Source organism: Martes martes (genome assembly GCF_963455335.1).
Source record: "Martes martes genome assembly, chromosome: 16".
NCBI lineage: Eukaryota > Metazoa > Chordata > Mammalia > Carnivora > Mustelidae > Martes > Martes martes.
The window spans coordinates 42,395,293-42,421,349 of record NC_137904.1 but is presented as its reverse complement, the minus strand read 5'-3'; the positions used below and the strand labels follow the sequence as shown (position 1 = coordinate 42,421,349).

General features: G+C 47.4%; 1 protein-coding gene across 1 annotated transcript; it reads left to right on the top strand.

Annotated features, from left to right (window-relative positions):
* Positions 1-690: 690 nt before the first annotated feature.
* On the top strand, positions 691-25,065 carry CWC25 (CWC25 spliceosome associated protein homolog). The gene is made up of 10 exons (XM_080826063.1): positions 691-846; positions 3,740-3,912; positions 11,259-11,495; positions 14,392-14,461; positions 15,281-15,408; positions 16,078-16,141; positions 16,781-16,992; positions 17,399-17,497; positions 22,716-22,877; positions 23,597-25,065. The coding sequence occupies exons 1-10, from the start codon at positions 829-831 to the stop codon at positions 23,709-23,711; spliced, it is 1,278 nt and encodes a 425-aa protein (XP_080682189.1). The 5' UTR covers positions 691-828; the 3' UTR covers positions 23,712-25,065.
* Positions 25,066-26,057: the final 992 nt, after the last annotated feature.

Genomic DNA, 26,057 nt, shown 5'->3' with positions numbered 1-26,057 from the left:
CAGAGCTGATGAACCGTCAGGACTTAAGAAGGACGCCTCTTCCAGCATAAATGAAGGGAAAGGAAAAGGAGAAGCTGGCAGATTCTAAAGGTTTGGTGCAGGAAGGAGCGCCTGGCTGGTTCAGTGGGTAGAGCAGGCTCTAGATCTCAGGGTCGTGAGTTTGAGCCCCACCTTTTGGGTAGAAATCCTAATGTGGGTGGGCCTCAGCCAATTAAAAAAAAATAAATAAAGGTTTGGTGCAGGGACGCCGATGGAATTTCGGCTGGACGCTTTCTACTTCCCTCGACAAGCTAGGCCGGGAGTAAGAGCGGACGCTGAGTGGAGCTGGCAGAGGAGGGTGGGTTTGAAAAGCGTTTCTTACAGGCGGGTGTGGGCGGGAAGGGCTGGGTGGAGGCGAACTAGGCAAATTGGCAGGGGCGCCTGGGGGGGGGGGTGCGGGGTGAAAGTCGTGGCTCGCTGCCATGGCAACAGGCCGGCAGGGCGGGGCCCCAGCCGACTCTAAGTGGCGGGAGCAGCGGGCTTTCAGCACATTGTTCCGGAAACCCGGTGAGGTGCCAAGAGAGGTGCCCAAAACCGGACCGCAGGCGCCGCGAGATCTGGCCCCATGCTGTGAGACTGCCCGTGACGCTAACACCGCACTGCGCGACAAAGTGCTTAACGTCATCGTCCTGCGACGCCGACGCAGTAATAGGACGCCCTCCCGGAAGTGGGCTCTAGATCGGGCAGTAAAAGTGGCAGCCAGGTCGCAGCTGAGCTGTTTCTCTGCGTTTCCTCTCGATCCCTCCTGAGTCCTGCAGGTCCGCGTAGAGACGAAACTTCTCCGCTGTCATGGGGGGCGGAGATCTGGTAAGTGAGGGAGACCGGGGACGGAGGACGGAGGACGGAGCCGGGGACCGACCCGGACTGGGGACGGAAATTGGAGGGTGTGGGAGTGGGTGACCATGGCTACACGGACGTGCTTTCGTACGAAGGGAGCTGTAGTCTCGGAGAGGGGACCGATCTCTGGGGTCACGGAGGGGCCAGGCAGAGACCTGGGAAGGTGTGCGACGTGTGTCGCCACCAGTGGCGACTGGTGTTTGTGTGTTTGTTGCTGGGGCCCTTCCCGGCTGAAAATTCTGGGAAGGCCCGGGAGGGGGTGGTGGGTGGTGGAACCATGCCTATGAAAGGAAGCATATACCAAGTCACGCGGGATTTATTTTGTATATCTTGTCTTGGGACACTTCTCTCTTCCTCAGCTGGGAGTTTAGTCATGTTTTGGGCTGTAGTAGGAGTGGTCGTACCCCATTGTCTTCACCCCTGGGCCATATCTATTTTATTTATTTATTTTTTGAGCCATATCTATTTTAAACCTGAAGTTATCTTTTCACGTCCACGTCTCTGACTTCCACTCCTCCTTCAGTGCTATATTCTGATCTGTAGTGACAGAGCTGTATTCTGAATTATAGCACTTAATATAAGTTATGTGGGAATTTCTGTTGAACTGTATAGTTCATCTGTAGGGTGCTGAGCTTCGGATAGGGCAAAGGAGCCACAAGAGCATGGTGCAAGATCAGAAAAATGCTAACCCCTTTAAAGTGTTGCTGACTGAATCAGCAAACAGATTTTGCCACCTGTCCAGGATCTGTCTTGGAATTTGTCAGGTGTTGTTGATTAGAATGCTTTCCAAGACTCCAGGATTCATACAGTTTAGTGTATTCTTTTATTTATTTATTTATGAGAGAGAGAAAGAGAGATGGAGTGAGCACGAGTGGGGGTGGGACAAAGGGAGAGGGAGAAGCAGGACCCCCCCCCCCCGCCACCACTGCCCCGAGTAGGGAGTCCGAAAACTCTATCCCAGGACCCTGAGATAATGACCTAAGCCGAAGGCAGATGCTTAACTGACTGAGCCCCCCGGGGGCCCCAATTTAGTGTATTCTTCAGGTAATGGCAGTTAGGTACAGGAAAGCTTTAATTCAAGGTTTCTCAGCCTTGGTGCTGTTGACATTTTGAGTTGGATAACTCTTTGTTCTGCTTTTGGGTGGTGGGTGGGTGGGTGGGGGTCCTGTGCATTGTAGGATGTTTAGCAGCATCCTTGGCCACTAGCCACCGGATGCCACTAGCACCCTTCTCCTTCAGTTGGGACAACCAAAAATCTCTCTGAACACTGCCAAATGTTTCCTGGCGGGCAAAATCACCCGTGTTGAAGGAGGGAGAGGAAGACCAGTAGGACAAGGCCAGAGACGGGGTGGGGGTAGTGGACTGAGCAACCTGATGAAGGGAAAAGAAGGATAAGGTGGAAAAGAAAGAAAGGACAGCTCTCATTGCCTGAATACCTTCTATATGCCAGGAACTTTGTGTACGTTTTCTCATTTAGGCCTCTTAACTGGTCTCCTGGTCCTCAGTCTCTGCCCTCTCCAGTGCATTCTGTTTTGTTTTTTTTTCCTTAAAGATTTTATTTATTTATTTGTCAGAGAGCACAAGCAGGGGGAGTGGCAGAGGAAGAGGGAGAAGCATGCTCCCTGCTGAGCAAGGAGCCTGATGCAGGACTCGATCCCAGGACCCTGGGATCATGACCTGAGCCAAAGGCAGACGATTAACCGACTGGGCCACCCAAGTGCCCCTCTCCAGTGCATTCTAAACACGATAGCTAGTCATGCCTGTCACCTGCATATGACTGTTTAGTGTTTCTTACTGTCCACAGGATAAAGCCCATTCCATTAACATGCTTTATAAGGCTCTTAGTCTGTTCCGTTCTTAGTCGGCTTCATCTTGGACCCCCCTCCTCACCAGCTTGCATGCCTTCTTTAGCCCCATGGAATCACTTGTGCTATGTTCTTTCTCACCACTGGGCCTGAAGTTGTGTGTGCTGTTCCCTCTGGAAATCTACCCCTGCTCCTCCCTGCTTCCTACATCACTGGGCTAAATCATAATTGTCATGAGATGTCACTTCTTCCAGGCTACCTTCCCTGGTTGGCAGCTGAATCAGAGCAGTGGCTTACAGGGAGAGGGGAGAGGAGAAGCATTCTTGAGGTGCTTCAGGGTGCCCCGTGAAGGGGAGATTGGAACTGAGGGGAGATTCCTGGGAAGGAAGGTTGAAAGAGGTACTCGATGGGGTTGTAAACCACATAAGGTTAAGGCCGGCTAACTGGACTCAAGGAACAGATGTGTTCATAAAAAGGAACGTCTCCTGCCGAACGCACTAGAGTTCTGTTGCCTTTCACAGTTTACCTTCTCACCTCTCTGCCCATTTCCCCTGTACTGTCACCACTGCCCCCTATTTCAGGCATGGCCAGTGGAAGTCTGATCCATAAGCATTTCAAGCTGAAAGTGTTCAAAAGGAATTCAGAAAAGGCCTGTTCTATCCGGAAGCTTTTTTTTTTTTTTTTTAAGATTTTATTTATTTGTTTGACTTAGACACAGTGAGAGAGGGAACACAAGCAGGGGGAGTGGGAGAGGGAGAAGTGGGCCCCTCACCGAGCAGGGAGCCCAGTGTGGGGCTCGATCCCAGGACCCTGGGATCATGACCTGAGCTATAGGCAGACGCTTAACAACTGAGCCACCCAGGAGCCCCCATCTTGAAGCTTTATATACTTGAACAAACCTCCCAGATGTGTGAGAGATTCTTGGGTGTCAACCTCACCATTGTGCAGGACATCTTGCCCTTAGATGTGTGCTTGGGCATGAGCAGGGAATGGGGGGGGGGCCCATACCCACCCACCCACCGCCTGTGTTGTTTTCTCCCCCCTTTCATCCACCACAGAATCTGAAGAAGAGCTGGCACCCACAGACCCTCCGCAATGTGGAAAAGGTGTGGAAGGCCGAGCAGAAGCATGAGGCTGAGCGGAAGAAGATCGAGGAGCTGCAGCGGGAGCTGCGGGAGGAGCGGGCCCGGGAGGAGATGCAGCGCTACGCTGAGGACGTTGGGGCTGTCAAGTGAGTGAGAGGCTGAGGCTGCAGTGGGGTAGCAGGGCTGAGGCTGGCCTGCACCTGCTTGCTTAGAGCTGCTGGCTGGGAGCTTGGGTTTTGGAGTCAGCCCAACCTGGGCTCAGTCAGTCCGACCTCAGGCTGGCTTTGCGTGTACTAGCCTAACTGTGTCCCCTGGGAGCAAGTTTGGGGGCTCAGTTATTTCAGAGGGACCAGCAGAGCGAGAGTACCTGATTCCCAAGGTTTGTGGGGGAACAGATGAGAGAGCGTGGAAAGGGCTTAGTGTAGGCCTGGAACATGCCTGGTGGTTAATAAGCAGGCCTGAGGACAATTGCTTCCACCCCACCTCTCCGAGTGTGCCTAGGCCTCAGTCCTGCTTCTGTTTGTTCATGGACTCATGAGGGGGGCAGTGAGGCCATGTGGAAGCCGGTGCATCGTGTCCGTCAGTAAAAGTTGTGTGACGGTGGACAGTCCCACTCCATTTCACCCTACTTCAGTTTCTCATGTAGAATATAGGCTAGGGGCAGCAGGGGACCGTCAGCGTATCCATCTCCTACAGTAGGGTGGCAGCAAGTGTATTCTGAGAAAGATGAAAAGTATAAAATGTATATATGGTGCATTTTTTTAAAAGATTTTATTGATTTATTTGACAGAAAGAGAACACACAAGTTGGGGGAGAGGGAGAAGGAGGCTCCCTGCTCAACAGGGAGCCTGACATGGGGCTTCATCCCAGGACCCTGGGATCATGACCTGAGCCGAAGGCAGATGCTTAATTGACCGAGTCACCCAGGTGCCCCATACAGTGCATTCTTAAATTTAGTGAAAACAACACATAGACTAAAATCAAAGTAATCGATACTGTCCTTCTCTTTGTTCATGTCCTTGTGGGTAAGTCTCTGGGATGGTGTGTGGCATACTGTCCCCATTGGGCATCTAGGGCTTTCCCTTAATACTTATGACAGGAGAATCGGTGGCATTCAGGGTGGTGTGTGTATGTGCAACTTACACATGGAAATGGCATTATGGAACTTACGCATGGTGACAGTCACATTCTTTCAGGACACTGGATTGGGGAGAAGGCCACTCTGACTCAAGTGTGAAACTTGGAATGTTTTAAAATAGTTTTAGGATTGGAGCGCCTGGGTGGCTCAGTGGGTTAAGCCTTTGCCTTCGGCTCGGGTCATGATCGAGCCCCGCAGTGGGCTCTCTGCTCAGTGGGGAGCCTGCTTCCTCCTCTCTCTCTCTGTCTGCCTCTCCGCCTACTTGAGATCTCTGTCTGTCAAATAAATAAATAAAATCTTAAAAAAAAAAATAATAAAAGGGGCACCTGGGTGGCTCTGGGTTAAAGACTCTGCCTTCGGCTCAGGTCATGGTCCCAGGATCCTAGGATCGAGCCCCGCATCGGGTTCTCTGCTCAGCGGGGAGCCTGCTTCCCCCTTTTTCTCTGTCTGTCTCTCTGCCTACTTGTGATCTCTGTCTGTCAGATGAATAAATAGGATCTTTAAAAAAAAAAAAAGGTCAAGACTGTTGGACATAAAGACAAATTACTTAATTAAAAAAATAATAATAAAATAGTTTTAGGATTTTTATTTTTTAAAATATTTTATTTATTTATTTGACAGACAGAGATCACAAGTAGGCAGAGAGGCAGGCAGAGAGAGAGAGAGAGGAGGAAGCAGGCTCCCTGTGGAGCAGAGAGCCTGATGCAGGGCTTGATCCCAGAACCCTGGGATCGTGACCTGAGCCAAAGGCAGAGGCTTTAACCCACTGAGCCACCCAGGTGCCCCAGTGTTAGGATTTTTAAATAGAACAAAATAAATTTATGACATTAATACATCAAGTGAGATAAGGGAATGAAATTTTATGTTTTCTAGTACCATAGACTACATTAAATGCATAGACATACATTATATGCTTTATGTAAATTACATATTTTACATTTTTAAAAATGTGTTGTTTTTTATTTTAAAGTAAACTCTGTCCCCAACATGGGGCTCAAACTCATTAACTCCGAGATCAGGAATTGCATTCTCTAGCCAGGTGCCTACATTATAATTTAATGTCAATAAATTTCACATATTCAGGGGTGCCTGGGTGGCTCAGTGGGTTAAGCCTCTGCCTTCGGCTCAGGTCATGATTCCTGGGTCCTGGGCTCGAGCCCCACATTGGGCTCTCTGCTTAGCGGGGAGCCTGTTTCCCCCCCCTCTCTGCCTGTCTCTGCCTACTTGTGATCTCTCTCTCTCTCACTGTCAAATAAATAAATAAAATTAGAAAAAAAAATAATCTGTACAGTAATGGTGGGGCTTGAACTCACAGTCCCAAGATCAAGAGTCACATCCTCTTCTGACTGAACCAGCCAGGTGCCCCTTGAAACTCTTATTCAGCAAAGTATTACACATCGTATGCCTGATGTATCAGAAATGTGGGCTTTGCAGATTCTAGTTAATGAGGTGGGACTATAGACAAACAGCTTCAGAGCTGGGAGTTAAACATTTATCCTTTGCTGACCCTCTGGCCTGCTTATCTGTTGTGAATAGGAGGAAGTTTATTTTATTTTTTAAAATATTTTATTTATTTGACACAGAGAGGGAACACAACCAGGGGGAGTGGGAGAGGGACAAGCAGGCTTCCCACTGGGCAGGGAGCCCAATGTGGGGCTCGATCCCAGGACCCTGGGATCATGATCTGAGCCGAAGGCAGAGGCTTAACCCACTGAGCCACCCAGGCGCCAGAAGTTGATTTTATATTCTTTTGATTTTTTTTTTTTTGGCCCCCTCACATACCCTCCAACATAAAACACAAAGGTCAGCACGGATGTCCTTTTTTTTGGGTATTTACTTGCAGATGTCTTTAATCATCTGCTTGTCCGTTTCACTGCTTGTATAGGTCTTTGCACAGTGGGATGCTTTTAATTTATCCTATAAAATGCCAATAGAATCCTTTTACTATGTAATGATTCACTTTCATGGGTTAGATAATCTTTTCTATGTTTATAACGCATCACTCAGAACAAATAGAAACCTCAGTACACGTATTATCCTGGATGTCCAAGTTCCTCTTTGCAATAGAGTGTTGCTTTAGTATTTACTGAAATGCTAGAAAATTACATGTTCTAGACTGCGGTCTATACCAGTGTTTCTCAACCTTTGCACTTTAGAATGTTCTTGGAAGATTAAAAATGGGAGTGGTTCCCTGAGAATAGCAGGAGGTATATAAGGCAAGGGCATCTGTATCTTTTAAGAGCTCTCGATGATCATAATGGGCAGCCTCCATCATCTTTAATGATAGCAACAGTAAAAATTCTATAGATCATCTTGCTTTTTTTTTTTCCCTAAGATTTGATTTATTTATTTGAGAGAGAGAGATTGCATGAGTGGTAGGGGCAGAGGTGGGGGGAGAGAGAGAGAGAGAGAGAGAGAGAATATCTCAAGCAGACTCTACGCTGAGCATGGAGCCCAATGTGGGGCTTGATCCCAGGACCAGGAGATCATGATCTGAGCCAAAACCAAGAGTCGTTCGTTCAACCGACTGTGCCACCCAGACACGCCAAGATCGTTTTGATTTTACGTGGCTTTCCCCACAAGTATCTTCTCATCTAAAAACTCAGAGTTGGAGGGAACCTGGGTGGCTCAGTGGGTTAAAGCCTCTGCTTTCAGCTCAGGTCATGATCCCAGGGTCCTGGGATCGAGTCCCGCATTGGGCTCTCTGCTCAACAGGGAGCCTGCTTCCTCCTCTCTCTCTGCCTGCCTCTCTGCCTACTTGTGATCTCTGTCTGTCAAATAAATAAATAAAATCTTAAAAAAAAAAATAAAAAAATAAAAACTCAGAGTTGGGGTGCCCGAGTGGCTCAGTCATTGAGTGTCTGCCTTTAGCTCAGGTCATGATCCCAGGATCCTGGGATCAAGTCCTGCATCGGGCTCCGTGCTCTGTGAGCCTGCTTCTCCCTCTTCTTCTGCTACTCCTCCTGCTGTGCTCTGTCAAATAAATAAAATGTTTAAAAATAAAAATTAAGGGTGCCTGGGTGGCTCAGTGGGTTAGAGCCTCTGCATTTGGTTCAGGTCATGATCCTGGGGTCCTGGGATTGAGGCCTGTGTCGGGCTCTCTGCTCAGCGGGGGGGCCTGCTTTCCCCTCTCTCTCTGCCTGCCTCTCTACCTACTTGTGATCTCTCTCTCTTTCTGTCATATAAATAAATTTTTAAAAAATCTTTAAAAATAAAAATTAAAAAAAAAAATCTCAGAGTGAGAGATGGTGGTTACTAGCTCTGTTTTAGACATGGGGATAGGAAAGTAACTTGCATGCACAGAAGTAGCTACCCAGCTGGGTAATGGTGGAACCAGACCAAGTCCTGCGGCCCTGGAGCTCGGCAATTCAGTGTGTTCTCTTACTAGAAGGCCTGAGTAGGATTGGTGCTTATTGGGTCCCTTCAAGACTCAACAGAGCCATGAAAATACTACTTTATAGAATTATCTGTCTTTGGTTTTTGTTTTTGTTTTTGGTTGTTTGTAAGATTGATTCTATGTATGTATGTATGTATGTATTCATTTATTTATTTACTTCTCTGTTTAAGAGAGAGAGTGCACGTGCATGAGTGAGGGGAGGGGCAGAGGGAGAGAATCTCAGGCAGACTCCAGCATGAAGCCTGACTGAGGGCTTGATCCCACGGCCCTGAGATCAGGACCTGAGCTGAAATCAAGAGTCAGACACTCAACCTACTGAGCCTCCCAGGCACCCCTGTCTTCATTTTTTATAAATGTAAATGTTTACAAATGGATATGTGCATCTTCTTTCCTCAGCTTCCCCATCCCTGTTAGTGGCAGGCATGCATAGGCATGATCCTTCCAATCGTCTTTGACATGTCCTTTGAAAGTTCCCCTGACCCAATCCCCAAGACCTCCTTTCCTTTCAAAAAGTACTGTCCCACTCAAGATTCATTGACTATAAGTCGGCACACATGGAACACACGATCATTAGGCAGTTGTCTGGGATTCATAGGTGAGTAAACTATGGTCCCAGCTACCTAGGAGTTTAAGAAAACCTGGTAGGAGAGAGAAACACCTACATAGCTAATAGAGGGACCAGATAGTGCTGATTTAGTACTTACTTTGTGCCGTGCACTCTTCTGATGCCTTGGTCTTCCCAAATCCTTCTTGAACTACAACTTACCCTGTTCAAGAAATCCTGGGAAAGAAGTCCTGTTGGCATTGTCCATAGTCTCCAATGGTGAGGATGGTAACTGGGTTGAAGGCAGCTGGGGGAGAGGTCTTCAGCAGACTGAGGACCCCGGGGAAACTGCACAAAGGCAAATCTTGTCCACCAGATACCAGCTCCTCCAGTTAAACCTTGGAGCGCCCATCACAGCTGACCCAACAGCCATGGCCTCTGGTCCATTTCTTGCTGCCAGTGTGGCTCCTGTTAAGGCAGCACCTGTGATGGAATTCCAGAGATCTTCTTGTCCCTGGCTTGAACCATTCAGCAGTTAGTGGTGGAAGACAGACCTCCCTCAACTGTAAAGCTGCTGCCCAGCTGTGGAGGCCTGATTTTAATAGCTCTCAAACTCCCTTGAAGTCTCTGGTTTATTCCACCTGGAGAATGGTGAGAACCTCTAATTGCCTGAAAGACACCAGTATCTATGGTACTCATCATAAAGGCCCCCCAGAGGGCATGGCCCTTGCTCTACTCCTCCATCTTGACTCCAGTGGTGTTAATGAGGCCACACAAGCTGGGTGGAGCCCGACACCAGTGGCCCACAATCAGTTCTTAATTCTATAGTGTTTCTCAAACCGATCGTTTTAATAGAAAAAAAAAAAAAAACCAACAAACTAAAACTAAAGGGATATGCCCCTCCGTTATTGGTTTAAAATATTATTTTTTTGAAGATTTTATTTATTTATTTATTTTAGAGAGTGAGAGTGTGGGGAGGGAAGGAGGGAGAGAGATAGTCTCCAGCAGACTCCCAGCTGAGTGTAGAGCCTGATGCAGGGCTTGATCCCACAACCCTGAGATCATGACCTGAGCCGAAATCAAGAGTCGGACGCTTAACCGATGGAGCCACTGAGGCACCCCTGGACATTTTTATTAAGAATATTTTAAACCAGGGCACCTGGGTGGCTCTGTCAATTAGTGTCTGCCTTTCGGGTCAGTTCATGATCTCCGAGTCCTGGGATCAAGGCCCATGTAGCTCTCCCTGCTCAGTGGGGAGTCTGCTTCTCCTATCTCTGTTCCTCCCCTATCCTACCCCCTGCCCCATGTGCACTCTCTCTTTCTCTCTCAAATAAATAAATAAAATCTTAAGAAAAAATGTCCAGGGGCGCCTGGGTGGCTCAGAGGGTTAAAGCCTCTGCCTTTGGCTCAGGTCATAATCCCAGTGTCCTGGGATCGAGCCCCGAGTCGGGCTCTCTGCTCAGCTGGGAGCCTGCTTCCCCCTCTCTCTCTGCCTGCCTCTCTCCCTACTTGTGATCTCTGTCTGTCAAATAAATAAATAAAATCTTAAAAAAAAAGTCCAAAGACATAACTTAGGAAGACATTCTTTATGTTTACAGTTGTTGTAGAATCCTAAGTGAAAATAAATACACAAATGTTAAGAAGCCATATTCAAAAAACATTGAATTTAATGTTACAGATAATACTGTTTTGATGAAACTACTTTGCCTCTTGCAGCATGAGTGTGGTTTTGGCCCTTCCACACAGGCACTTGTCAGTCAGTCAGCCACAGTCAATCAGCCTTTACTATCTGTTGTGTGAGGTTCATTCGATTTTCCGACCACTTTTTTCTCTCAGAACCCTAGGGCAATATTTGTTTGGCAAACATTGGACATAAGTTGGCCCCCTCTCTTTTGGCTTGAAAGCATAATTAACTTATTCAGTCACCTCTGGTCTTTTCTCATTATCTTCCCAAGTGAAGAATTACTGCTTGTGCCCATGTGACAACCTGCAGCCAAACACACCCCGCACAACTGCATATGCGGTCACTGAGATCGTTCTAGGTAATGAGATGATCCAGAATCTGTGTATCGTTTCCAATTCGCCTCAGAATGAAAGCATAACCTACAGGCTGGGTAAAGGAGGCTTGAGAAGCCCTGAGCAAATGTCCACGCCCCAGGTTGAGGGATAATTTTCTCCACAGAAATGGCATCAAGCATGTGGAAACGATCTGTCCACTGAATGGTGAGCTCCATGCCGACCAGCCCCGGTTCTTCCCGTGCACCACATGGAGCACAGGGTTTAGCCCTGCGAGGCGCCTGGAGAGCGGGTCCGACTCCAACCAGCTGGAGTCCTCTGTCCCTCGTGCTTAGTGGTATGTGTAGGTCTGTAAGAGTCGACATTTCCTTTGATTGTGTTTTTTGTCTTGAACTAGGAAAAAAGAGGAAAAACTGGACTGGATGTATCAGGGTCCTGGCGGGATGGTGAACCGTGATGAGTACTTGCTGGGGCGCCCCATCGACAAGTACGTTTTTGAGAAGATGGAGGAGAAGGAGGCAGGCTGTTCTTCGGAGACAGGACTACTCCCAGGCTCCATTTTTGCCCCTTCCGGTGCCAATTCTCTTCTTGACATGGCCAGCAAAATCCGGGAGGACCCACTCTTCATCATCAGGTACTGATGACGGGCTAGGTAGGGTTTGCTTCCCCCACCCCCCACCCCCGAGTTGCTTGGCTTCACAGTTGGTTTCCTCTTGGCTTTTGTCTGCCCTGTAAAAGGCTTTGTCTCCATTTGGTTCCCCTGACGTTGGGAAGGAGGATCCATCAAGGGCTTCTTATGTAGGCCCTGTGATAAGAGATGGCAAGTGGACCACACCAGACCAGATTATTCATTTACCCTTGGCCTTTGAACAAAAATAGGAGTTAGAAGCATGGTGAGAAAGGCTGGCAGCTTCTTGGGAATTTGGGGCTATGTACAGAGCAGGATAGGTGGGTGAGCAGACCTTCTACCTCCCCAACCCCATTTTTTTGTACAGCAGAACCCTTTAAGAAGAAACCTTAGAATCTTCCTTAAAACTCTAATATGTAATATATCAAAGTAGAGTTGCGTTCTGGGAGCCAACTCATGCTGTGCCTCTTAATTTTTTTGGTTTAATTTGCAGCATTTTATTTCAGGTGTATAAGGTTGAACATCGAAAAATATTTGTCATTTATATTTCTGATTTTGAAAAAATTTTAAAGTTGTTTACATGGTAAAAATATCACATAGCTGTATGTAATGATACTGTGTATGTAAGTATGCAAATTTTTTCTCCCATTTTGTTAGCTTCTTAATTAGTTAAATAGTGGTCCATAAAGCCTAACATAAAATATACAGTCTTTTTTTTTCTTTTAAGATTTTGTTTATTTATCTGAAAAAGAATGAGTGCGAGAGCACAAGATGGGGAGGGTCAGAGGGGAGAAGCAGACACCCTGCTGAGTGGGGAGCCCGATGTAGGACTTGATCCCGGGACTCCAGGATTATGGCCTGAACCGAAGGCAGTCGCTTAACCAACTGAGCCACCCAGGCACCCTGTAAAATTTATAGTCTTAACCACCTGTAAGTGTACAGCCCAGTGGCAGTAAGTACATTCACCCTGTTGGGCAGCCATCAGCAGCCATCTTCAGGAGTTTTTCACCTTGCAAAACTGAAAACTCTTTACCCATGAAACAAGAAGTCCACGTTTCCCCTCCCCCAGCCCCTGGGACCCACCATTCCACTTCCTGTGTCTGTGAGCTTGACTCCTCTAGGAATCTCACATAAGGGAAATCACACAGTAATTATCTTTTTGTGGGACTGGCTTATTCACTCAGCATAAGGTCTTCACAGGCTCATCCGCCTTATAGCATGTGTCAGAATTTCCTCCCCCCCCCTTTTTTTTTGAGACTTTATGTATTTTAGAGAGTGTAGGAGAGCAGGACCAGGGACAGAGAGAGAGAGAGAGAGAACCTCAAGCAGACTCCCTGCTGAGCGGGGAGCCCAATGAAGAGCCTGAACCCACAACCCGAGCCGAAGTCAATAGTCCACCCAGGCTGAGCCATGCAGGCGCCCCTCCTTCCTTCTTAAGGCTGAATAATACTCCGTCATACAGATTCTGTTTGTCTCTTCATCTGTCAGTGGACGTTTGGGTTTTTCCCCCCTTTTGGCTATTGTGAATAGTATTTGTTCTGAACATTGATATACAAATATTATGCATATTATTTTATAACCTTTTTTCACCAAGTTAAATATAGCAGACATCTTTCTATGTCATTAGCTGTGCTTTTATAGTACTATTTTTTTTATGTCTGCATTGCATGAATATACCATAATTTATTGATTTATATTCTCTTATTGGGCCTTAACTTGTTTCCAAATTTTCATTGTTATAATGTGGACAGCTTTGTAGAGACCTTCCTGGATTATATCCTTACAGTAACAAATTCTTTTTCTTTTTTTTTAAAGATTTTATTTATTTATTTGACAGACAGAGATCACAAGTAGGCAGAGAGGCAGGCAGAGAGAGAGGGGGAAGCAGGCTCCCAGCCGAGCAGAGAGCCCGATGCAGGGCTCGATCCCAGGACCCTGGGATCATGATCTGAGCCGAAGGCAGAGGCTTTAACCCACTGAGCCACCCAGGTGCCCCACAAATTCTTAAGAATTTATAGGATTAAAGAGCACACAGGCTGTGATAAGTGTTGCCAAATTATCTTCCATGGAGGCTGACCAATTTACCCTCATGAGCAATAAATGAGAGTAAGAACTTTTTTTTTTAAAGGATTTTATTTATTTATTCGACAGAAAGAGAGAGCGTGCACAGGCAGGGGGAGTGGCAGGCAGAGGGAGAAGCAGGTTTCCCTGGGATCATGACCTGAGCCGAAGGCAGACATGTAACCTACTGAGCCACCGGGGGGCCCGACTTTTTTTTTTTTTTTTTTTAAAGATTGATTTTATTTATTTTAGAGAGGTGGGAAAGGGGCAGAGGAAGAGGGAGAGAGAGAATCTCAAGCAGATTCCCCACTGAGTGTGGAGCCAGACGCAAGGCACTCTCTCATGACCCTGAGATCACAACCTGAGCTGAAATCAAGAGTCGGACACTCAACTGACTGAGCCACCCAGGTGCCCCTAGAGTAAGACTTCTTGAAAGAGGAATCCGTTCTCTTTGTTTCCCAGCTGGTTGTCATGCTAAGCGGTACAGGTGGCATTGAAATGCTGCAGCCAGTTGATGCAAAGGATGCTCCCCCCACTATTTACTTGACCAGCTGGGAAGCCCTGAGCATAAAGCCTACCAAGGAACAGCCCACACACACTCTTCTCTACCACAGGGATGCAGTGTGGCCTTGCCTCCCAGCATTCAGTCCCTTCTGTAGGTTTGAGGAATAAGCCCGAAGGCTTCCACACCACCATGCAGCTTTCTACCCAGAGCCTTTCCGTGTGCATTTGGAAAAAGATCGCTGTGTAGACTTGGTGGAGAGTAGAGTGAATGACTTAATCCTTTTGCCAAAAGAGAGAGTCATGATTTTTTATCATTTCCTTTTTTTTTTTTTTTTAGGAAGAAGGAGGAGGAGAAAAAAAGAGAGGTGTTGAATAATCCTGTGAAAATGAAGAAAATCAAAGAATTGGTAAGTAGTGCATCAAATAAGCACTAATAGGATCCTGTAGATACCTAACCTGAGAACTTCTCGCATTTCACTCTCACCTTATGAGCGGGAAAGCAGAATGATTAACTCCTTTATGTTATTTGGTTGGAAAAGCAGCATGTGAGGTCAGTTTTTTTAGAAATGAGGGAGTATGGGACATGCCTGTGGAAATCCTGGTTATACTGTGTGTTCAAGAGATCACGTGATGTCAACCCCCTAGGGCCTATTTATCATTCACGGGATGGACTGTGTGATTGTGTTTTGGGTTAGTTGATAAGGAAAATGTGAAAATTGATCTTGCAGGGGCACCTGGGTGGCTCAGTGGGTTAAGCCTCTGCCTTCGGCTCAGGTCATGATCTCAGGGTCCTGAGATCGAGCCCCACATCAGGCTCTCTGCTCAGCAGGGAGCCTGCTTCCCCCTCTCTCTGCCTGCCTCTCTGCCTACTTGTGATCTGTCTGTCAAATAAATAAAATCTTTAAAAAAAAATTGATCTTGCAGTCCCTGATGGCTTTCAGTGGAGTCGGAGTTCTTCTGACCAATTGGAAATTTCGAGGCCTGGGCTTTGGGGATAGTTTACGAAAAGAGATCCCTAGCCCCGCCCACCCAAGATTCTGCCCTGGGGTACCGGGGGTGCTCTTGCACTGCCCGGTTAGCACTTGCCCTCCTCCTGTTGACAGGAAGCTCTGCTAGCATCCCGGACCACCGCCATAGAGCCAGAGGTACAGAGTCAGGTAGTGTGGGTGTGAACCAGGCCCTTCAGGGGCCTCCCTCATCTTGCCTATGTTCTGCCTGTTTTCTAGTTGCAGATGAGTCTGGAAAAAAAGGAGAAGAAGAAAAAGAAGGAGAAGAAAAAGAAGCACAAGAAACATAAGCACAGAAGCTCCAGTAGTGATGGTTGCAGTAGCGAGGAGGAGCGCCACCGGGGGAGGTAAGCACGTGGAGGCAGGCCCCCCGCTGTGACTCATTGACTCATTCATTCTCTGGATAGTCACGGACCGTGTTTTGTGTGGGGAGCTGCCAGGCACTGGGGTTTCAGGGGTGAGCACTCGCATGTGGGCCCCCTGGCCCACAGAACTCGTCACCCAGCACCCACGCCATTGGAGGTCTGGGTGAGGCCCCTCATGGAGCTGACCATGGCCTTGTAGGTCTCAGTGCAGCCCTCCTAGATGTGACTTTCATCTTGACTGGTAACTTTTCCAAGACGGAAGTGGATTTTATGTAGCCTTCTTTTCTTTCTTTTTTTTTTTTTTTAATGCATTAATGGGCCCATCTGGGCCCATTCTGTGTGTCTTCTCTGTGGGAGCAGTGAGCACTGTCACTGCTGACTCACTCTTAGTCCCCGGAATAGCAGCATGAGGCGAGAGGAGAACGTGTTCAGGCGTTGGGGCTGAAAAGCCAGGCCCACGGGTTTTCACAGGAAAAACATGACTGTGCTGACACGTCCTCCAGCAGACAGTGCAGATAGACAGCCATGCTGCTGAGTGACAGCACCCGTGGGAAAAGTCATGTCCGGAGCAGGAAGCACGCTTTAGCGTGAGATTGAAACTGGGCCTTGAGGTGTTTTCTGTTTCAGTGACTATGTGTTTGAATCGTTTAGATCTCAAAAGAAGGTGGCAGATTCTTCCCCTGTGTTGTCCAGAGCCCCGGGATATGGCTTACAGGTAAGGCTGTGAGCATCTCAGGGGGTGACCACAGGCTGTAGAATGTGTTCGCTTGAGAGCCTGTTTGGACAGAGAGCATCTCCCGCAGCCCACTCGACATCACGACATCACGAGGGAAGGCGGGAGTTTGGGCCGCCAGGGTGGGAGCTGTCGGGGAGCTGGCTCATTCCTTATCCCCAAGCCTCTGGCCAGGGCTCAGGGTCCTCTGAGCAGAGACCCTACACCACCAGTGGGGCCTTAGGCATTCGGCCTCTCCCTCTGCTGATAATTTCCATGAAACGCAGGCATTTTAGGCTTTCAGGTTGATGGCTTTTGACAGGTGGACATCCCTCTAGATTCCTCTTCTCCTTAGTAGATTTAACCTTAGGTCCGGGTCTCCGTGCTGTCTCTTGCAGCTGCCTGGGCTGTGGTGAAGAGTCAGGCAGTGCAGGTGGCTGCCAGGACCCATTCTCTGAGGGGATTCTGCAGAGAACTTTGCTAAGTTCGAGTGCTTCTCCGGGGAAACTGTGGTGGGCGCAGTACGCCTGCTTGGCTTCTTACAGAACCACAGTGCTCATTGATTTCCTTGTTTCACTGCATTTTCTCCTGAGCTACAGATGCCTCTGTGAATACCTTCTCTTCCTCTCCTTGATGCTACAGATCAGGGACTCCTACCATAGCCAGGGAGCGCAGAGTTCTCCGATGGCCAAGCAAAAGGGAACGCACGGGTTGAAGAATTATTCCAGGTCCAGAAGCTCCTCCCACTCACCTCCCAGACATGCCAACAAGAAGAGCACCCGAGAAGCAGGGGCCCGGGACAGGAGTTCTCGATCCCCAGGCAGAAGGTCACGGTCCCCGAGGCCAAGCAAAGCGTGAGTGTGGGAATTCACTGGGAAATGGCCTATAAATGTGGGGCTGGTCACAGCAGGTATTTGCTTTTGCTGATGTCTGCTCATTAATTTTTCCAAATGTCTTTGCTTTACTTTCTTTATATTGTGTGTCTGTCCGTCCCCACCCTCCTGCCACCAGCCACCTCAATGTAAATCTCAGGCCCCTAGAACTACAGATTTATCTATGTAAAATCTTTGGAGTGAGTCTAATATCAAATCTTATGTATCTTTATGTGTTTGCTTTTCTTCTACTTCTGCCCTCTGTTCTCTTCAGTTTGGATTATAATTCTAAGACTGTTAGTTTTTCTCCCATTATTTGAGGGACATGATAAAAGCCCCTGTGTTGAAAAGGCTTTTCTCCTATCTGCCCTCTGTGCGTCTGCCACAGGCACAACTCTAAGATCAATAGAAGAGAGAGAGGCCGAACTAAGAGCCCATCGCCTAAAAAGGAGGTCTACCAAAGGCGGCACGCCCCTGGATACACCAGGTGAGTCAGGAGTGGCTTAAACCAGGGCAGGTGGATAATCTACTTTTATTCTTCTTGTCATAACAGTCTGTCCCACCTCCCTTCCCCGCAAGGCACATTGAAAGGACAAAGTAATAGTTTTACCTTGATGAACAACTGATTGACTGTCTCTGAACATCTGTAAACATGTTGATTCTCACAAGAGATTTCCACAGAGAAGCTTTTCCCTAGAGAGTGTTCCTTTCCTGAAGCATCAGCTGAGGGGGAAGCAGGGTGCTGTCCTTGAGGGCAGACACCCTAAGATGGACTCTGTGTTGGAGCTGGGTGTGGAGTGGGTCAGACAGAACAGGGGCCTGCAGCCCTTGGACCTGAGGGGCGTTGGCTCTGCCCACGAAAGACTGTCTGTTAGGGGTCTTGCTCTTTATAGAAGTCGAGAGGAGCCGGGCAACTTTTGTGAACTTCCTTTTACTGCCCAAACAAGTTGGCTGCACAGTAGAATTATCTGGGAAGCTTAAAAAAAAGTTCCCTTACCTGGCTACAGCCCATCCCTATGACATCATGATCTTCGGTGGCAGGGGCAGACATCAGTATCTTTAAGGCTCCCCAGTGATTTCAACAGGCAGCCCATGGTGAGGACAACTGGGAGTCTGCACCAGCTCTTGTATTCACTATGTTAAAAAAGAGGCAGACCCTACAAGTCCCTTTTAACTCTTGATTGCCTGATTCCTGAAGTTTCTTTTCTTTTTTTTTTTAAGATTTTATTTATTTATTTATTTGACAGAGAGACACAGCGAGAGAGGGAACACAAGCAGGGGGAGTGGAAGAGGGGAAAGCATGAGAGAGGGAGAAACAGACTTCCCGTTGAGCAGGGAGCCTGATTCGGGGCTTGATCCCAGGACCCTGGGATCATGACCTGACCGAAGGCAGATGCTTAACCACTGAGCCACCCAGGCGCCCCTGATTCCTGAAGTTTCTAAGGAACAGAAACTTTCTTAAACATTTTCATCTTGACTGACAACTTTCTAAAATAAAAGCATGTTTTGTAGAATTTCATCTTTCCCTGGTGACAATTTTTCAGCTGGGCTGGAAGTCGTGCTGCTCTGCGGGTCGATGCTCATGAGCGTGTGTATTTGTTTCTGTGTTTTAAGGGTCTTGGTCAGTGTGTGACTATGCTTTTTAAGATCCTGCTTTGTCTTTCTGTCCCTTTTGCCATCTGTCATCACTTTAGTTGGTCATACTTTATCAGCCTTTTTTATCCCCCTTAGAATTTGTGTTGAATTTTGTGATTTAAATGGGTTAGAACCCTCAAGACCTACCTCTCCCAGCAGTAAAAGCACAGAAACTTTAGTGCATAGATTTTGTGATCTCATTGTCCATTTTGGTTTGGTGTTCCAGGTGGTTGAGGTTGCTTTATGTAATTAAGATGATGGTGAATTAAGATAAAAAGAGAAAAATTATGGCCGTAATGGGGAATTTTGTCAGAATTTTTAAATGCGTGTGTTTTCTTTTGTGTGTATGTTTTCTTTTAATTGGTGGTCGAAAATGACTCTAAACAGCTGAAAAGATGAAGCTTCTCTTTTGTGCTAAGATGCTCAATTTAAAGCAGTTTTGGGGGCACCAAAATTTGGTGGTGTGGCTCAGTTGGTTAAGTGTCCAACTCTTGATTTCAGCTCAAGTCACGGTCTCACAGTCCTGGTATTGAGCCCCAGATAGGGCTTCATGCTCAGTGGGGAGCCCTTGAGGTTCTCACTTTCGCCCTCTGCCCTGCTCCCTGCTTGTGAGCTCTCTTTCTCTCAAAATGATTAAATAAAGGGGCACCTGGGTGGCTCAGTGGTTTAAGCCTCTGCCTTCAGCTCAGGGTCCTGAGATCAAGCCCCGCATCGGGCTCTCCGTTCAGCAGGGAGCCTGCCCCCCCCCCCCACACACATCTGCCTGCCTCTCTGCCTACTTGTGATCTCTCTCTCTGTCAAATAAATAAAATAGGGGCGCCTGGGTGGCTCAGTGGGTTAAAGCCTCTGCCTCCGGCTCAGGTCATGATCCCAGGGTCCTGGGATCGAGCCCCGCGTCGGGCTCTCTGCTCAGTGGGAAGCCTGCCTCCTTCTCTCTCTCTCTCTCTCTGCCTGCCTCTCTGCCTACTTGTGATCTGCCTGTCAAATAAATAAATAAAATCTTTAAAAAAAAAAAAAAAAAAAAATAAATAAATAAATAAATAAATAAATAAAATGATTAAATAAGATCTTTTTTTAAAAAGAGCAATTTTTACAGGATAAGACTTTTTTTCTTGTAAAATTTTTTTGGGGTCTTGTGGGATTCCCATTTAATATTTTTCATTGCTTTTGAAATTACAAAATTCTTTACAGGCAACACAGCACTTTTATAATTTTTAAAGGATTTTATTTACTTATTTTATTTTATTTTTTTTATTTACTTATTTTAGAGAGATTTATTTATTTTGGGGGCGGGGGTCAGAGGGAGAGAATCTCCAGCAGATTCCCTGCTTACCCAGAGCCCGCAGGCTGATCACTTGAAACCAAGAGTTAGGCAGGCACTCATTGGACTGAGCCACCCAGGTGCCCCTTCCCTAATGTCTAAGAGCTCTTTTATGTTTGATTGTTCCATTTTAAAAACCTTTCTTGGGCACCTGGGTGGTTCAGTTGGCTGAGGGACTGCCTTTGGGTTAGGTTGAGATCCCAGGGATCTGGGATCAAGTCCCACACTGGACTGCCTGCTCAGCGGGGTGTCTGCTTCTCCCTCTCCCTCTGTCACTCACCCTGCTTGTACTTTCCCTGTCAAATAAATAAATAAAAATCTTTTAAAAAATAAGTAAAAATAAAAAATAAAAACCTTTCTCATTTTATCATTGTAATATCTTTCATTATCTCTGAGTGACCTTTTTAATTGTAAACTTTTTTTTTTCCCTCAGATTTCATTTATTCATTTGACAGACAGAGATCACAAGTAGGCAGAGAGGCAGGCAGAGAGAGAGGGGGAAGCAGGCTCCCTGCTGAGCAGAGAGCCCGATGCGGGACTCGATCCGAGGACCCTGAGATCATGACCTGAGCCAAAGGCAGAGGCTTAACCCACTGAGCCACCCAGGCGCCCCTTAATTGTAAACTTAAGTTTTGTGCTTTATCTTAGTCCGTTTACTTTTCCTTTGGTCTCTTTCCTGTGAGAGGCTTTTCTGAAATGTTTGGTGATACTTCACTGTCTATTCATATGTAAGAGTAAGGAATTAAGGCTGAGATCACTGTATTGTGTGTGGGCAACACTTATCTACTGGTGGGAGTTTGGGTTTGAACTGGTTTTTAGCTGGGGATACGCATATCAGTATCTTTGGTTTTCTTGTCAGGAACCAATAAATTTCTTCTTTTTTTCTTTTTTAAAAAATCTTATTTATTTGACAGAGAGAGAGCACAAGCAGGGGGAGCAGCAGGCAGAGGGAGAGGGAGAAGCAGACACCCTGCTGATCGGGGAGCCCGACACAAGGCTCCATCCCAGGACCCTGGGATCATGACCTGAGCTAACGGTAGATGCTTAACTGACTGAGCCACCCAGGCCCCCAAGAACCATTAAATTTCTATAGAAGGGGGGTGCCTGGGTGACTTGGTTGAATGCCTGACTCTTGGTTATGCTCATGGGATTGTGGGATCGAGCCCCTTGTTGGGCTCCACACTCAGTGAGGGATCTGCGGGAGATTCTCTCTTTCTTCCCTTACCCCTGTTTTCATTCTCTCTCTCTCTCAAATAAATAAATACATCCTAAAAAATTTTTTGGGGGGGGGGCTCTGGGGTGGCTCAGTGGGTTAAAGTGTCTGTCTTCGGCTCAGGTCATGATCCCAGAGTCCTGAGATCAAGCCCGCATTGGGCTCTCTGCTCAGCTGGGAGCCTGCTTCCTCCTCTCTCTCTCTGCCTGCCTCTCTGCTTACTTGTGATCTCTCTCTCTCTCTCTGTCAAATAAATAAATAAAATCTTAAAAAAAATTTTTTTTTTCTATAGAAGGGAAAAACCCTCTGGCTCCCTGACCAATGGCTCTAACTCTGGCTTCTGGCATTTTGGGAGACATTCTTTTCACCCCTGGTGGCCCTGCCAGCTTCCTTTGCTTTGCCCAATGTGCCTGCAACTCCTGATTTCCTGTTTGGCTTAGTTCTTCAGAAACTACCAGAAGGGTCTCCTTTCTGGAGGGTCTCCTGTCATTGTTTGGGAGAACAATCACTGGCTTCCCCAAGTTAGGCATGAGGACCCAGGGTGTCTTGATTGCTCCTCATATAGACTTGAAATCAGTCCCTTTGTTTTCAACTTTACCGCCATCTGCTACTTGGTGCCTGCAGTCTCTGAGCCTTTCCTGGATTTTGCTTCTGATTGGGCACTTAAAGAGACTGAGTTTTCTCTAATCTGTGAAAAGTAGTTGCTACCCCTTCATCTGCTTCCCTCTTCCAACAATTTTTAGACATCTCTTATCCAATGTCCTCTCCTCTCCCATTCTCTTTGTGGTTTTATATATTTTATTTAATGGGTTTTTTTTTAATGAAGCATTGTCATTTCAGTATAGACAACTAAATGTGTCTTAAGGTTCTGTCTCAAAATTGAGCTCCACTCCCTAATGAGACTCCACCAAATATTTTTCCTCTTAAAAGGAGATCTTTTAAATGGGCTTATCACATCCATTTGAGAAGCAATGGATTTGAATTTCTGACCTTATTAAATAGTGATTGAGCTGGTTCACCATCTCCTCTTCTTCCTTTGACTTCATTTGCCATGAGTGTCAGAAAAGAAGACTTATCTACTCTCTGAGATTAAGTTGAATTGACTTGAATTCTTCTGGCATCTGGATTCTAACTTATTCCTAAAGTGGTGTACTCCTGGGCTATGTCCATGGGTTTCTAAGCATTTCCAGTAGGTAGATGGTAGATGTCAGCAGTCACATGGCTAACTTAGTCCTCTGTTCTTCAATAAGTTGTTGAGCAAACAATCAGAATATTTTGTATTTTATGTTTAGAAATATCACTCCAGAGATTACTAGGAGAGAGAGTATGAAAGTCTTTGAAATTTGGATGAAACCACCTGCCCAAGATATTAGGAAAGAAGGAGACTCATGCTGAGGGTGGCCCTGGGTTGAGCAGTTCCATAGAGAGAGCAGGGCGGTGGAGAGCCTGGGGTCCTACCTAATTTGTTGTCCCTGTAGTGTATGGGTGTTTTTGCTGGGAGAGTAGACCTGATAGGATGGTTTTTGTGTTCAACAGAAAGCTCTCATCGGAGGAACTAGAGCGAAAACGTCAAGAGATGATGGAAAATGCCAAGTGGCGGGAGGAAGAGAGGCTGACCATCCTCAAGAGGCACGCCAAGGATGACGAACGGGAGCAGAGGCTGGAGAAGCTGGGCTCCCGGGATGGGAAGTTTATCCAGTGAGTGCATCTTCCTTTTTTTTTTTTTTTTTTAAGATTTCATTTATTTATTGGACAGGCAGAGATCACAAGCAGGCAGAGAGGCAGGCAGAGAGAGAGGAGGAAGCAGGCTCCCCGCTGAGCAGAGAGCACGATGCGGCACTCGATCCCAGGACCCTGGGATCATGACTTGAGCTGAAGGCAGAGGCTTTAACCCACTGAGCCACCCAGGCGCCCCCAGTGAGTGCATCTTCTTGCTGCCTGATGGCTTTCATGGCTGTGGGCCCAAGGAGGCAACTGGGCAGCAGATTCATTCATTGTGTTCCTGATGTTTTGGTGTCCGTGCAGTGAGAATGGGGAGATCAGCCTCCAGGCCACCTTTGTTACTACTCCCAGCATCTAGCTAGACAGTGGGGTATTTCTGATTTGAAGGAAGGAGAAGTGAATTGATATTTTCATTGAATCTCCTTGCTTTCCATTTACGTAAGAATTCATGGCTCAGGAGGCCTTTTTCCAATGAGGCTTTACCTGGTTCTTCAAAACAGATAACTTTTCCCTGTTGGACATTGGTTTAAAAAAATTGAGTTCCAATTGGAGTCCACTCCAAAGTTACCTATATGAGCTTAAAAGAGCTTAGGTTTCTACATCTGCTTTATGGTTGGCAACCTGTTTCTTCTAAGTGCCAGATAGGTGACCACTTGACAAATATGTTACTCACAGATATTCTCCTGTCTTCCTAGCCGCATGAAGCTGGAGAGTGCATCTTCCTCCTCCCTGGAGGATAGGGTGAAACGGAACATCTACTCTCTGCAGAGAACCTCAATAGCTCTGGAGAAGAACTTTATGAAAAGATGAAAGCTATCCCCTCTCTTGCTGGCTTTCCTGAATTTTCCAGGGAGGCTGCTGATCCCTTAAAAATTCTCTTTATAAGAGTTCAAGTGACTTCTTGCACAGTCATCAAAGCACCACTGTTCAAAGTGACTCTCTTCCGGTGATTCCTGAAACAGCTTACTTCCTTTGAGAACCAGTGCAACGCACTTTATGGGACACTCAGTAACTTTTGCTGAGTGCCTTGTAGGTTTTAATGGGTGGGCACTGGACACTCTAGGTGTGAGCACTCACCCTGCTCTGGAAGGCTGTTTCCTGTGGTCATGATACTTCTTATGCCACTTTCTTCCCCGTTGTGAGAACTGTGTGCCTCAGTGTAGACCAGACCTTGCAGAAACCTCTCTCCAGAGTTGCCCAGATAGACTGTGCTTAGTGGAGTAGATGAACATCTTTCTTGATTTAGTAGATCATGTAACAGAATGCTGTCAGCTTAGGGCAGAGCCAAGGAGAGACAAAGAATCTGGAAGGGGACACAATCCAAAAAAGCACTAAATGAGCTGTTGAACTATTTGGACTGTCTTTTGAACTGTAAAAAGTGTAGTGTGTATGTGTATAAATGTATAATTTTTACATGCTTTTTAAAAAAGTTAGCTTTGTGAGAACATCTTGTTTGGTAAGTGACTTTACTATATAATGGAACCATATTGTATCTTGTTACTGAGTAATACAGTAATGCAGGTCAGCTTTTTTTCCCCTCTGAATCCAGCTAGTTTAGGAGGAGCCTGGGTTTGTAGATAGGATCCAGGGGATCTATCCTGTTACACTGCTTACAGGCTCCCATGTGGGCAGTGCAGCCGTGAAGTCAAATGATTTTAGGAGTTAGGACCAAATTACCAGTGTGCTCCCACCCTGGCTCTTAAAATAAAATGGAAGCTGTTTTATTTCATGGCTTCCTTTTAATCATGTAGTAATCTTATTACAATTCTAGATTTCCAGGAGTTTGCTACTATTTTTTAGTCAGGTATTAAAACCCCCCAAAACTCATGGAACCAGTCTCCTGCCTTTACTCCTTTCCCTTTTCTATTCTTTTACCAGAAGCCCTCATTTGACCCATGAACTCCTCAGGCCCTCTTGACCCACACATTAGCGGGGCTAGTTCCTTGTTCTGCTAATCCCTAATTCTGCTTCATATGAATTTGGGTTTATATTTTTGTGCACTTAGATGCCAGGCACTGTAATACTTAAAACCCAGTCTCTCCCCAGAGAGAAAGCAACACACACTTGTTATTCATTTAATCACCTCATCCTGCTTCTCTATGCTAATTATGTCTTTTATTTTATTACTTGGTAATAAAGGCTACATTTATTTTTGTAACTGTTTAAAGAACAACCACGTGCTGACTACTGAATTTACGAATTCCCATACAGAACAATACTGACCCGCAATTTGTGTCGAATCTTTGAAGAACCGAATCTTTGGAGATCCTTCTTCCGAGAGGAATTACATAAGAAAGCGTGGGCGGTTCACTCACAGATGTCGTGAAGTGTGCCAGAGAATAAGACGATTACAATTTTCTGCTGCAGGATAGGTGTCTTAAAGTGCCGCAGGTCTCTTAACTCGACCCTTTGAAGGGAGGAGGCCAATCGGCAGCTGGGTGGGTGCGGGACCCATTCATAAAACCCAGGGCTCCGGGCCCGCGGCTCTCATTGGCCCCGGGGGAAAGGGGCGTGACCCGCGGGTGGAGCACGCGCCAGGCCCAGGGGAGTGGGAAGATCCACACTTGGGTGGAGCGAGGGGGCGTTCCTTGGTTTTCCCGGCAGGACTTCCTTTTCCCCTCGCTGGGTTCCTCCTCTCTCCCCCGGGATGGGATGGTACGTCCCACCCTCCTCGCATTCCCGCCCCTCCTCCCCTTCGGAGCCTGGGCGCAGCCGCCATCTTGGCACGTCAGGTTGAGGGAAGGAGCCAAACCCTGGCTTTGGCGGGGGGGGGGGGGGGGGGGCGGACAGAGGGCCCCTCCCGCGGTGGACGGCGAGCCCTACTCCCAGCCCACCTCCCCTTTCCGTTCCGGTGCGGGACTCTGAGTTGTCCCGAGGCCAGCCCGGTTCCTGTCAGGCCCGGGGAGGAGGGGCGGGAAGGGCGGCCGCTGCCTCCCCGGGACGGGCGGTACCACCTGGACGGGGAGGAGAGCGCCGGTGACGGCGGGGCGGTGGCGGCGGCGCTCGGGGGCGGGGTACGGAGCGAGCCGGCGGGCTCCCTGGAGCGGGGCGGGGCGGGGCGGGGCGGGGCTGCACGTGGGGGCGGGGCGTGGGGCGGACGGAACCACCGGGGCGGGGTGGGGAGGTAACGGGACGGGCGCGACCATGGCGCGGTGA

What these genes read in the sequence shown, in the direction of transcription:
- CWC25 (XM_080826063.1), top strand. An exon ending in GACCCACTCTTCATCATCAG is followed by an intron (nt 11,496 to 14,391) that starts GTACTGATGACG and finishes TTTTTTTTTTAG; the next exon opens with GAAGAAGGAGGAGGAGAAAA. An exon ending in GAGGAGCGCCACCGGGGGAG is followed by an intron (nt 15,409 to 16,077) that starts GTAAGCACGTGG and finishes TGAATCGTTTAG; the next exon opens with ATCTCAAAAGAAGGTGGCAG.